This window comes from Panthera uncia, assembly GCF_023721935.1.
Source record: "Panthera uncia isolate 11264 chromosome A3 unlocalized genomic scaffold, Puncia_PCG_1.0 HiC_scaffold_11, whole genome shotgun sequence".
In the NCBI taxonomy this organism is placed as follows: domain Eukaryota; kingdom Metazoa; phylum Chordata; class Mammalia; order Carnivora; family Felidae; genus Panthera; species Panthera uncia.
In genome coordinates this window covers 65423800-65436317 of record NW_026057578.1, presented here as the reverse complement: position 1 = coordinate 65436317, position 12518 = coordinate 65423800, and the positions used below count along the sequence as shown (strand labels likewise).

Here is a 12518-nt window from a genome sequence, read left to right as displayed (position 1 = left end):
GATGTTCCAACATAATTTTGCTAGTGAGTGATCATTTAAGCTGACCTCTGTGTCTTTTTGACACATCTTCATCATTCTTTGAGCATTTTCTTTTCTCTGCCACAAGATATTCCAGGCTTGTTTTATAATTTCCAACAACCTAAAATCAGCCATTTCTCCAAGGAGCCCTTATCCTTTTTATAAAAAATGTTATCAGAAGCCAATATCCAAATGTTGGTCATACTCATTGGTACTGGAGTGTCAACTGCTTTCTAGGTTCTGTCAGTGGACAAAGCTAGGAAATATACGCAGGTACATTTATCCACATCCAAACATTTACATATGTATTTATGTATTAGAAACCATGAGTTCACATTGATAACTTCCAATTCCAGTCTTAACACCCAAGTTCTTATTCTAGTTTTCTTTTTATAATTTAACTCTCTTCTCTGACAGAAACCTGGCTTCCATTATTGTTTAATTATTTGATGAATCCCTCTGTTGTATGCAGCCAATCTTCCACTTCCACCATCCCTTTTCCTGTATGCCCTTCTCTCCTTGCTCTTGCTCTGACTCTCCATTTCAGGCCACCCCTTCTCCCACACAAGCTTCCTTACCCTGTTGAGCTCTAGCACCCTATGCCAGACCACCGTCTGCAAAATGTTGTTTTCATCCTACTTGATATGTGATACCCACCCTCCACTTAGCTGTCCCTCTGCATGGACACCCTCCTCATCCCACTTTGATTCTGACACCTCTTGCCAGGCTACTCTTCTCACCCTACTTGGGCTATAATCATGTATTAGTAAGTCTTCCCATTCCTCATCAAGTGAACATGCTCCTCACCTTTTTTCTAAATGTTGTGTTCTACTTCTTCTCTGCTTTAACATTACAAAAAATAATTACCTTTGGTTTCTTTTAGTGATAGATTTTTTTGTACTTGAATACATGCTCTATTTTGGAATTTGTTTTGAAGTAAGAAATGAACTAGAAGTCTAGCATTTCTTTCAGATGTTTGTCCAGTTGGCTGAAATTTTATATAAAAGTTATACCTACCCCTTCTTCCCCTATCAAATTTATGAAGCTTCTTAAAAGTATACTGCATCCATAGAGCTTTTTTTAAAAAATGGGTGTCATTTTTCATATTGCTTTTTTTTATAACAGATGATGATGTACCTGCAGATATGGTTGCTGAAGAATCAGGTCCTGGTGCACAAAATAGTCCATACCAACTTCGTAGAAAAACTCTTTTGCCAAAAAGAACAGCGTGTCCTACAAAGAGCAGTATGGAGGTAAATAAATGTAACTCCTTTTCTTTTTGTAATGAAGGAATTGTTAAGAAACAAAACGGGAAATGTCACCATTTAAAAGAAATTTTTTTTAATGTGTATTTATTTTTGAGAGAGAGACAGCATGAGTGGGGGAGGGACAGAGAGAGAGAGAGAGAGAGAGAGAGAGACAGAATCTGAAGGAGGCTGTAGGCTCCGAGCTGTCAGCACACAGCCTGACATGGGGCTCAAACTAAAACTGCGAGATCATGACCTGAGCCGAAGTCGGACGCTTAACCGACTGAGCCCCCCAGGTGCCCCTGAAATGTCACCGTTTTTTAGAAGTAATGATTACGTATGGTAAAAATATTTGCTTAATTAGTTTTCCTTTTGTTTTTGAAGGGTGCCTCAACTTCAACTACAGAAAACTTTGGTCATCGTGCAAAACGTGCAAGAGTATCTGGAAAATCACAAGATCTATCTGGTATTTCCTTTGGGAAAACTAAGGGATAGAGTTAAATACTCTTTTTAATTTTGTTTGATGGCAAAAATTAAAATTTTATTAAATATAGATTAATGGCACATTTTGAATTGAAAAGGTGATATTATAGAATAAACATGAGAACCTGATCTCTTTTGACTGTAATTGTTGTATAAAAATACATTTTGTGTGTTTAACCAGTTTCTGAAATGGTACATAACAGCTAAAAGAAAGAATACTTAAGTTAGGACAAAAGAAAGTAAATGTGTATATTATCTAAGAAAGTAAAATGCTTATAAAATGACTGTCATCAAACAATAAAAGCTATTCATTAGATAAAATGAAACTAATGCTCTTTACATAATGAGAAAGTTGTCACTACCGCAATAAATAGTTTAAATTCTGTTTGTTAATCTCTCTATAGCAGCACCTGCTGAACAGTATCTTCAGGAGAAACTGCCAGATGAAGTGGTTCTAAAAATCTTCTCTTACTTGCTGGAACAGGATCTTTGTAGAGCAGCTTGTGTGTGTAAACGCTTCAGTGAGCTTGCTAATGATCCAATTTTGTGGTAAGTGAAAATATATTTCTTATTATCTTGAGATATATTATTTGCTGCCCTAAATGCTAAAGATGGTAGGGAAGTTGAAGTGTGAGGTGCTGGTTAAAATTAAACCGTTGGAACAACATTAGAATGCTTATAAATTCCATGTTACCTGTTTATCACAAATGTAGGTTGTTGGTCTAAGCGGTATTTATAAAACAAAAAATGAAGTACTTTCTGTGCTATTTATCAGTTAATAGCAACTGAGTGATTATGGGAAATGTTGTTCATTTAAATTTAAGCTTTTTAGAAATAGAACTGTGTCTAATTTCAGATAGGTAATTTTTTAAGAAAAAGAAAACAGGTAATTCAATCTGATAGTTTAATGAGAGTGTAGATTTTGTTACATCACTTTTGGAAAACTGTTAACATCACTGAGTTTGACAGTTGTATTTATGAGCCTTAAAGTATGCGAGCCCTTTGACCAACGTAATTCACTTCTGGAAATTTTTTTTCCTTATGTACAAATTTTTCATAATGGCACAGTTAATAATAGGGAAAATTAGAAATCTAAATGTCTAGCAAGAAGAAATGGACTAATAATGTAACATCTACTTGGAGGATGATGATACAGGCAATTAATAGTGATTTTTACAAGAGTTGCTACTAACATAGTAAAATGCTATGTTCTAAAAAATTTTTTTAAAGAGCAGAATACAGAATTTTATATGCTATATAATCATAACTGTAGTAAATGAAACTATCTGTAGATAAAAAGACTGCAAGAAAATACCAATTTTTACAGGAAGTGATAATAGTTACTATCAGTACATTTCTGAGATTTGTTGGCTCTTGATAATAACATGTAAAGATATACAAAGAGTTAATTAGGTTCAGAGTATTTCACTGAAAGCCGTCCTTTAATTATTTTTTTCAAAGTTTATTTATTTATTTTGAGAGAGCATGCACATGTGTGAGTGGAGGAGGGGCAGAGAGAGAGGGAGAGAGAGAATCCCAAGCAGGCCATGCACTGTCAGCGTGGAGCCCGATGCCCGGCTTGATCTCACAAATGATGAGATCATGACCTGAGCCGAAACCAAGAGTTAGGCGCTTAACTGACTAAGCCACCCAGGCAACCTAAAAGCCATCCTTTTAAATAATAACCGTATGAGCCTTTTACAGTAAGGGTAGCCTTTTTTCCCCTAAGCAAATTTTGAAGAATTGACACTTCTTATTTTGGGAGGTGTACTATTTTTTATATGTAGCTACATATTGTTTTTTAATGTTTATTTATTTTTGAGAGAGAGTGAGTGGGGAGGGAGCAGAGAGAGAGGGAGACACAGAATCCTTAGCAGGCTCCAGGTTTCTAAGCTGTCAGCACAGAGCCAGATGTGGGGCTCAAACTTGTGAACTGTGAAATCATGACCTAAGCTGAAGTCAGATGTTCAGCCATCTGAGCCACCCAGGTGTCCCTATATGTAGTTATATTATTTTAGCCAAAAACCATTTTACATTTAAAATTTTGGTTTTTTATATTCTTACATGTTTTAAAGCATCAGATAATTTTCCTAGTTGTTTTATTTTTATTTTTATTTTTTTTTAATGTTTTTTTATTTATTTTTGAAACAGAGGGAGACAGAGCATGATCAGGGGAGGGGCAAAGAGAGAGGGAGACACAGAATCCGAAGCAGGCTCCAGGCTCTGAGCTGTCAGCACAGAGCCCGACGTGGGGCTCGAACTCACGGACTGTGAGATCATGACCTAAGCCGAAGTCGGTTGCTTAACTGACTGAGCCACCCAGGCGCCCCTTTCTAGTTGTTTTAAAGGACATTTTATGAAGAAATCTTTCATTCCTTTTCTCCTTCAGGAAACGATTATACATGGAAGTTTTCGAATATACTCGCCCTATGATGCATCCTGAACCTGGCAAATTCTACCAGATTAATCCAGAAGAATATGAACATCCAAATCCTTGGAAAGAGAGTTTCCAGCAGTTGGTATGAAGTATAAATGGAAAATACTGATTTATATTTGTAACTAAGTTTCTTTTTAAAAAATTTATTTAAACTTAAGAATAGGTTTTAAGGCAGTGAATATTTATCAGTCAACAAAATATTCAACAATTTTTTTAACTGCTGATGTATTTATTAATAATTTAAACAGTGGCAGTAAGCATCAGTAGCCCAAGAGCAGTTATACTTTATATGGATCTCTTTGAACTTTTTCTTAAATTATTAGTGTTCAGTAGTTGTTTTAAAGTTTCACATTTACCTTAATTTTCCTATGGTCTTTTATGAGTGGTTCTCAGGTGGGGATGGTTTTGCTCCACAGGAGACATTTGGCAATGTCTGGAGACCTTTTTGGTTGTCACACTGGAGAAGAGGATTCTACTGGTATCTAGTGGGTAGAGGCCAGGGATGCTGCTAAATATTTTAACAGTGATGCACAGGACAACCCCACAACAAAGAATTGTCTGTCCCAAAATATCAGTAGTGCTGAGATTAGCAAATTTTGTCCTTTCTTACTGGATATTACTGAGTCATAAGCTGTTTCAGAATTTACATTGCACTATGCAACAGAAAATTAGAATAATTAAAACGTTTTTTATATTTAATAAAAAATATGCAATACGAAATTAATTTAGAATATAATGTTTATATTAGTAGTTAATGTTTCTGGTTTTTTTGTTTGTTTTGTTTTTTGACATTTTAGTATAAAGGTGCACATGTAAAGCCAGGATTTGCTGAACATTTCTACAGTAATCCTGCAAGATATAAAGGAAGAGAAAATATGTTGGTATGTTTGAATCGTATTTTTACAAGACTTAAGATGGTAATCTTTCAGTTCTGTACTGATGCTTTTATTTTTTTTTTTTGTAGTATTATGATACAATTGAAGATGCCCTTGGTGGGGTACAAGAAGCTCATTTTGATGGACTTATCTTTGTTCATTCTGGAATATACACTGATGAATGGATATATATTGAATCTCCAATCACCATGATTGGTGCAGGTATTTTGAGATGCATTGTCATTAAAAATTTAATATATTATTTACATGATTTTTTTTTTTTTTTAACACTAGTGACTTAAAATCCAGGGGAACCTTGGTAATACCTTAATGGTAAGAAAGAACAGGAATATTGCATATCACAGAAATGAAAACATGACAGTTCAGACATTATAGATGAATTTTTTTTTAAGATGTATATATTTCTTGATGTCTGTACTTTGTCCAACTGTCCTATTCATTAAAGAAAGAAAGATACTTGTTTTATCTTTTATTTGAAAATCAAGATGGTTAATGTTTTTATTGCTGTGTTTTTAATGAAACAGATATCCTTTGTAAATTTTTTTTGTGCTATTGGTCAGGTTTCTAAGAATTAATGTAACAGTTGTTGAGCACTGGTCAGTCATTTCAAGATTTCTTCTGCCTTTTTTAAGGACACTGTACCTGGACCATTTTAAGATAGCTAGCATTTATTACTTGTAACTGAAATTTGTATTTACTGCCCCTTGTGCTTCCCTGCTCCATTTCCACGATAGAGAATAGTGGGGGAAGGTATAGTAAATTTTGCCTAGTGACTTGCAGTACTTTCCAAATCAAGGCCAGTTTGGAAATAAGTTTAAATTGGGAGGTTTCTCTCCTTCTCTACCTATTCATCATCCCCCTTCTTCTTTCCCCTCCTTAAGCTTCTTTTTCTGGTGCTGCCAGAGGTGATTTTATTTTCACAAGAAACCATTTTTTAATCTGTCATTGTATTTGATACTAAATACTATTAGTAGTTAAATATTATTAGGAGTATTGTTATATATGAATGAGTATAATAGTACTCAAATAATACCCACATTAAATATGATGGCCTGTAGTAAAGGCCAGTGAAACACAGTTACCTGATAAAATGAATATTCTTATATACTCAATACTAATGTTTTTTTAAAACTTCCCCCTCATTATGCTAAGTGAAATAAGTTAGACAAAGACAAATACCAAGTGATGTCACTTATATATGGAATCTAAAAAACAAAACAAATAACAGTAAAAAGGAAATAGACTCATAAATACAGAGAACGTATAGGTGGTTTATAGAGGGGAGGTAAGTGGACAGATAGATGAAAAAGGGGAAGGAGATTAAGAGGTACAAACTTCCCGTTATAAAATAAATGCCACAGGTTGAAAAGTATAGGATAGGGAATATAATCAGTAATATTATAATAATTTTGTGATGGTGACAGAGTAATTACACTTCCATAGTGAGCATTTTGTAATAATGTATATAATTATCAAGTCACTGTATTGTACACCTGAAACTAATATGTTAACTATACTTCAATTAAATTTTTTTATTAAAATTTTTCTTAAAAAATGAAAAAAAAATGCCTCCTCCAAAAAAAGTACCCAACTTAAAACAATAAAAAGGATTTTTTTTATTATTAGTTTTATGGCAGAATATTTTTACTGATTAAAAAAATTTTTATTTCAATTTCATCTGATAAATCATGTGCATTAAAAAGATAAAGGTAATGTGTTTTAAAATATCTTCTCCACAGCACCTGGAAAAGTAGCAGACAAAGTTATAATTGAAAACACTAGAGATTCAACCTTCGTCTTTATGGAAGGTTCTGAGGATGCTTATGTTGGATATATGACAATAAGGGTAAGGAATTTAAGATTTAGAATATGTATGTTGAAATCATTTAAGGCAGTGGTTGTCTGTTTCAAGCAGAATTTCTCCTTTTCAGTTTAACCCTGATGACAAATCTGCTCAACACCATAATGCACACCACTGCTTAGAGATTACAGTAAATTGTAGCCCTATTATTGATCACTGTATCATCCGAAGTACATGTACAGGTTAGTGTTTCCATTATGTTTTATTATGAAATGAGTTATTGGGGTGCCAGGGTGGCTCAGTCACTTGAGTGTCCCAACTCTTGATTTCGGCTCAAGTCATGATCCCAGGGCTGTGGGATCCAGCATTGGGCTCTTCACTGAGCATAGAGCCTGCCTTGGATATATATTCTCTCTCCCTCTCTGTCTCTCTCCCCCTCCCTCCCTCCCTTTTCCCCTCTCCCCTGCTCTTGCTCTATCTCTCTCTGTCTCTCTCTTAAAAAAAAGTCACTGTATTGTTGTCCAGTAGATTTTTGAATAAATTTTTCTTCTTACAGTTGGCTCAGCAGTATGTGTTAGTGGTCAAGGAGCATGTCCCACTATCAAGCACTGTAACATCAGTGACTGTGAAAATGTTGGACTTTATATAACAGATCATGCACAGGTATTTTTTAATTTTGTGGGTTTTTTTTCTTTTTAAAATTTTTTTTAAAGTTCTGCTAATGTCTATTTCTGATTAATTGTTGCAGGGAATATATGAGGATAATGAAATTTCCAATAATGCTTTAGCTGGGATTTGGGTTAAAAATCATGGAAACCCAATTATTAGACGGAATCATATCCATCATGGACGTGATGTTGGTGTGTTCACATTTGATCATGGCATGGTAAGAACATTTATTCTTAATAAAAAAAAAAACTGACTTCTTATCAGTTAAGCTATTTTTTTTTTTAAAGATTTTTATTTTAGGGACACCTGTGGGGGCTCAGTCGGTTGAGTGTCTTGACTCTTGAGTTCAGTGAAAGTCATGATCTTATAAGTCATGGGATCAAGCCCCACATCAGGCTCTACTGACATCATGGAGCCTGCTTAAGATTCTCTTCCTCTGTCTCTGCCCCTCCCTTGCTTGTACACACACACACACACACACACACACACACATATTCTCTCTCTCAAAATTTTAAAAAGAAATTTCAGCATATTTTAAAATCATTGTGCAGTAATCTGTAAATTCATGAATCTAATACTATGTGCATGTAGAGAAGATGGTGTCCTTAGGGAATTGATGAATCTTTGAGGGGAGTAAGATCTAATATAGTAGTTCTCAAATGTAAGTGTGCATAAAAATCACCCAGATATAATAAATAATATAAATGGGGATTAGGATATGCATTTTTAATAAGCACTATAAGTGAGTTGAATGCAGGTTGTTTTTAGACTACACTTTGAGAATTAATGGTTTCATCATTCCATTTTAGTGCTTTAAAATTTTTTTTAACTGGCAGAATTTTAATAAGAGATACAGTGATAATAAAATATCAGTTCTAAAACTGATGCAGCAGTTAGTTAGTGTCTTGATGGATAATATTATATTTTAAATACTATTATGTCATTTTACACAGATTTCTAGAGGCACAACTTTTTGAGCTCTCTTAGACCACTATTTTAAAATAATGGTCTTTGGTGTCTATTCAGGTATGCTTTTCATTTAATGTCTAATTTTCATTGAGGCAATTTTTAAGTCCTAGTACAACATTGGCAACATTTTTTGTTAAGGAGTCTGAGATGGGAGAAGAGGTGATGATATGGTGGGCAAATCGGGTTACAGCGAAGTTGTATTGCTGTTGTATAGCATGAATCAAGCAACAGAGGAATGTTGGATTCACATATACAAATCATCTATTAGTGAAGGAAATTTTTTATTTTTATTGTTTGTTCCAAAGCCCTAATGTAGAACTGTTTTAAAACTGATCTAGACCAGGAGGGAGCACTCTTTTATGAAATTCTGATTAGATTTAAATGGTTTCAGACCATCCAGTGCATCATACTCCTGGGGTAACTGTAACCTGCGAAGAATAGTTCACTTAAAATGTAGGCTATAACTTGGGCCTTTAAATAAGAAAGCAGAGTGGGGGAAATAAAATAAATAAATAAACAAGCAAACAAATAATAAAGAGTGGAGATGACCACTTGCCCCTCTCCAGCTGGAATAAAGAAATTGACATTTCACTGTAAATTGTACCTCTGTTTTCCAAAGAATAGGGAAATAGGAAGCATGGGAACTGGGGAGTCTGGGCAAAGGTATGGAGGATATCAAAACATAAGAATCTTGAAAATCTCCCCTTCTCCCCTGGCCTATATTGCCTATAGTTCCTAAATGGAACTCTCATTTTGTAATGGCACCACTATGCTAGTATTTCTCTGCTCGCGTTGCCTTTACACTTTGCCCCAGAGTTAACGTACAATTCTAGTATCACGTTTTTGCATTCCTCTGGTCTCATTGACAAGGGAGATTTGAAGTGCCAAGATAATTTTAATCTGAGTAAACTTCCTCATTTTTAAAAGACCTGTGGTGATGGTCACTTAACTAAAGTTCATCATAATAATTTAGTCCTCAGTAAACAGTAAACAGTATAGTGAATTGTACACCTATATTTGGGCTTACAAATTTTTTAACTTGTTTTTAAACAATTCTAGGCGATGCTACAGATAGATATTTTCATTAAGGATTGATGAAGAGATTTGTAACGTATTACACATTTGTAAGGGAAGGATGGAAATTAAAGCATAACATCTTTTGGTAGGATGTTCTTCCATTTCAGGTATTCTTTTGGCTTGTCTTCTTCATCGTCTTTGTGTTGACAGCCCATGATCGGTAGGATAACATCACTGTGAATAATCTTTCTAAAATTTGACTTTGTTATCTATAGAACTTCAAAGAACATTAGAATAAACATTTAAAACTAGTTTCTATACTGTCCACTTTCTTTAAATAGACATGTATTCTCTGAATTTTTTTCCTTTACTTGCCTGCTGACATACTTAGACTTTAAATTCCTATACTCATAAGAATTAATCATAAAAGATTTTATACTCTTTTTATTTTAAAGAGTTGTTTTTGTAAAGATACTACATGCACTAGTACAAAGGACACCTCTAGGATTAAGTATGAACTCGTACAAAAAATGAGGGAATGAACACCTTATATTTCAACCTGTCACCATTCCGTCATTTATATTCTTATTTTTCTTTTGTAAAGATTTGTAACATTTGCATTCCTATAGTTATTGGTGTGTATTTATTCTATATTTGTTTACCTTTAGTCCTTTTATAACAGTTTGTCCATTGCTGAATTTTTTTGATTCATCCTTTGTATGGCTGGACTTTGTCATCTAGCCATTCATTATTTGTTTTTTGGGTTTTTTTTAAGTTTATTTATTTATTTTTGAGAGAGACAGACAGACACAGAATCCCAAGCAGGCTCCACACTGCCAGTGCAGAGCCCAGTGCCAGGCTTGAACTCACAAATTGTGAGATCACTACCTGAGCCAAATCAAGAGTCAGATGCTTAACCAACTGAGCCACCCGCCACCCCTTTTATTTATTTTTAAAAGAGGGACTTACAAGTATTGTAGCCTGAATTCTTACCACTTGAGAACACCTACCCCATTACCTTTTAACTTGGCTAAATATACACAGTTTTGAGTGCACTTTTTTCCCCTCTGAATTTTATAGACATTTTTATATTTCTAGCATCCAGTGTAGCTGGCAAGTCTGAGATCATTCTGGGGCTTTTTTTGTTGTGGTTTTTTTTTTTTTTTTTCTTTTTCTACTTCAGTATCCTTATGTAGGTTTTTGTTGATGTTGTGTTTTACTGGGTTTTTTTTTTTATTCCATGTGTTCCTTTCTTTAGAAACTTGGCTCTCTGTGTCCCTATGATTCTATAGTTCTTTTTTTCCTGTTTTGTTTCCAGTAGAGTTTTTAGCTCTAATTTTTAATGCATTTTGTTTTATGGAATTTTTCTAACGTACATAAAAGTAGAACAGTATAGTGAATGAATCTCCACGTACCCACTTTCCACTTCAACAGCTATCTCAATTCATGGCCAATTTTGTTTCATCTGTACTTAATCACTTTACTCTCTACTCTCTAGATTATTTTGAAGCAAATCTTGGACGTCATCATATCATCTGTATATATTTCAGCATGTATCTTTAAAAAATGAGGATTCTTTATTTTTCTTTCTTTCATAGAACCACAGTACCAGTCTCATTCCTAAAAACAATTTTTCTTTCATTGTTCACAGTTCCCCAATTATCTTTTTTTAATATTAAATCCATTCCAGAGTATTGTTTTGTATAAAATGTAATTAGAATACCACAGCAATACCAAACTGCTATAAAATTTTTTGAGACATTTATTCTTAATTTATGAATTTGACACATGACAGAAATTTTGAAATTGCCCTCTCTCTCATTTTCCTTTACTTTGGATAATCTCCCTTAGATAGGAAGCATAATTTCATGCTTAGTGTGTTTCCTACTCACATTTACTTCTTGTGCCTGGGATATTTCTATGAAAATGATACAGAAATATCTCTTTCTTATGTTCCGTTCATGCCATTAGATCTCATCACTGTAGTATTGGCTAGGCTCATTGGAACCTTCAGCTATTTGGGGGAAACTACCTTGCTAAAGGTAGAAGATAGCATTTGTTAGGTTTCAGCACCTACTCTTCCTTATCCAGATTTTGCAGTATTTGGCAAGTGTTCTGTAAATAGTAGTTTGCATTGCAGACATTTATTTCAATGAAGATAGCATGCTTTTTTTCCTCTATTTTTCATTCTTGTTTTCTTTGGAGAGTTTTAAGAGAAATTCTTGAATGCCTTTTACTTTGTCATATTTAATAAAGACTGTTGTATTTCCAAAAAATTTTAAATGAAAAAGTCCTTCGCCTTTTATTTTTATATCAGTGTTAAGTTTTTAACTTTATAGAAAGTTAATTTTCAAAAATTTATATTAATGTGTATGTCAAGGATTTAGAAACACTTGTGGTATCAAGTTAACAAGCCCTTATTTTATATATGGAAGAAGCTTGGGGTCCCTGGGCGGCTCAAGTCAGTTAACCATCCAGCTCTTGATTTTGGCTTGGGTCATGATCTCATGGTTCACATGTTCAAGCCTCGCATTGGGCTCTGCATTGACAGCATGGAGCCTGCTTGGAATTCTCTCTTCTCTCTCTGCCCCTACCCCCCTTTGTACTGTCTCTCTCAAAATAAATAAACTTAGAAATGTATATATGGAAGAAGCTCTTAGCAATCTGATATCTTTGAAATGATTTTTGGGGATTGTCCCAACAAAACACCCTTGCTTTTGGAGTTTTGTACATATATGTTGGAGTTTTTGTGGTCTGCATCTTACAAGGCAAAGTAGAATTCTGTCTATATCCTACTTAACATTTCTGTATTATTAGGCTATTTTACACTAAAGGCATCTCTTAAAACATGCATTCCATTAAAATGTATTTTAAAGCACAATTACATTAACTGAACCCTTTAAGCCCATAAGAGATAGATTTCTCTGTAAAATTATTAAACTATAAGTCAGTCAATCATTGTTCTGTAATGAATGTAATAA

The 12518-nt window shown here is 34.0% G+C and overlaps 1 protein-coding gene across 1 annotated transcript in view; it reads left to right on the top strand.

Moving 5' to 3' along the window:
• The window catches only part of FBXO11 (F-box protein 11), an 83204-nt gene that overhangs the window by 57750 nt on the left and 12936 nt on the right, over nucleotides 1-12518 (top strand). Inside the window, exons 2-11 of the mRNA XM_049651450.1 lie at nucleotides 1144-1271; nucleotides 1650-1731; nucleotides 2153-2297; nucleotides 4138-4267; nucleotides 4983-5066; nucleotides 5150-5282; nucleotides 6821-6927; nucleotides 7013-7124; nucleotides 7439-7545; nucleotides 7631-7768. Coding sequence (XP_049507407.1) covers nucleotides 1144-1271; nucleotides 1650-1731; nucleotides 2153-2297; nucleotides 4138-4267; nucleotides 4983-5066; nucleotides 5150-5282; nucleotides 6821-6927; nucleotides 7013-7124; nucleotides 7439-7545; nucleotides 7631-7768 — 1166 coding nt within the window. The remainder of the gene's footprint in view (nucleotides 1-1143; nucleotides 1272-1649; nucleotides 1732-2152; nucleotides 2298-4137; nucleotides 4268-4982; nucleotides 5067-5149; nucleotides 5283-6820; nucleotides 6928-7012; nucleotides 7125-7438; nucleotides 7546-7630; nucleotides 7769-12518) is intronic.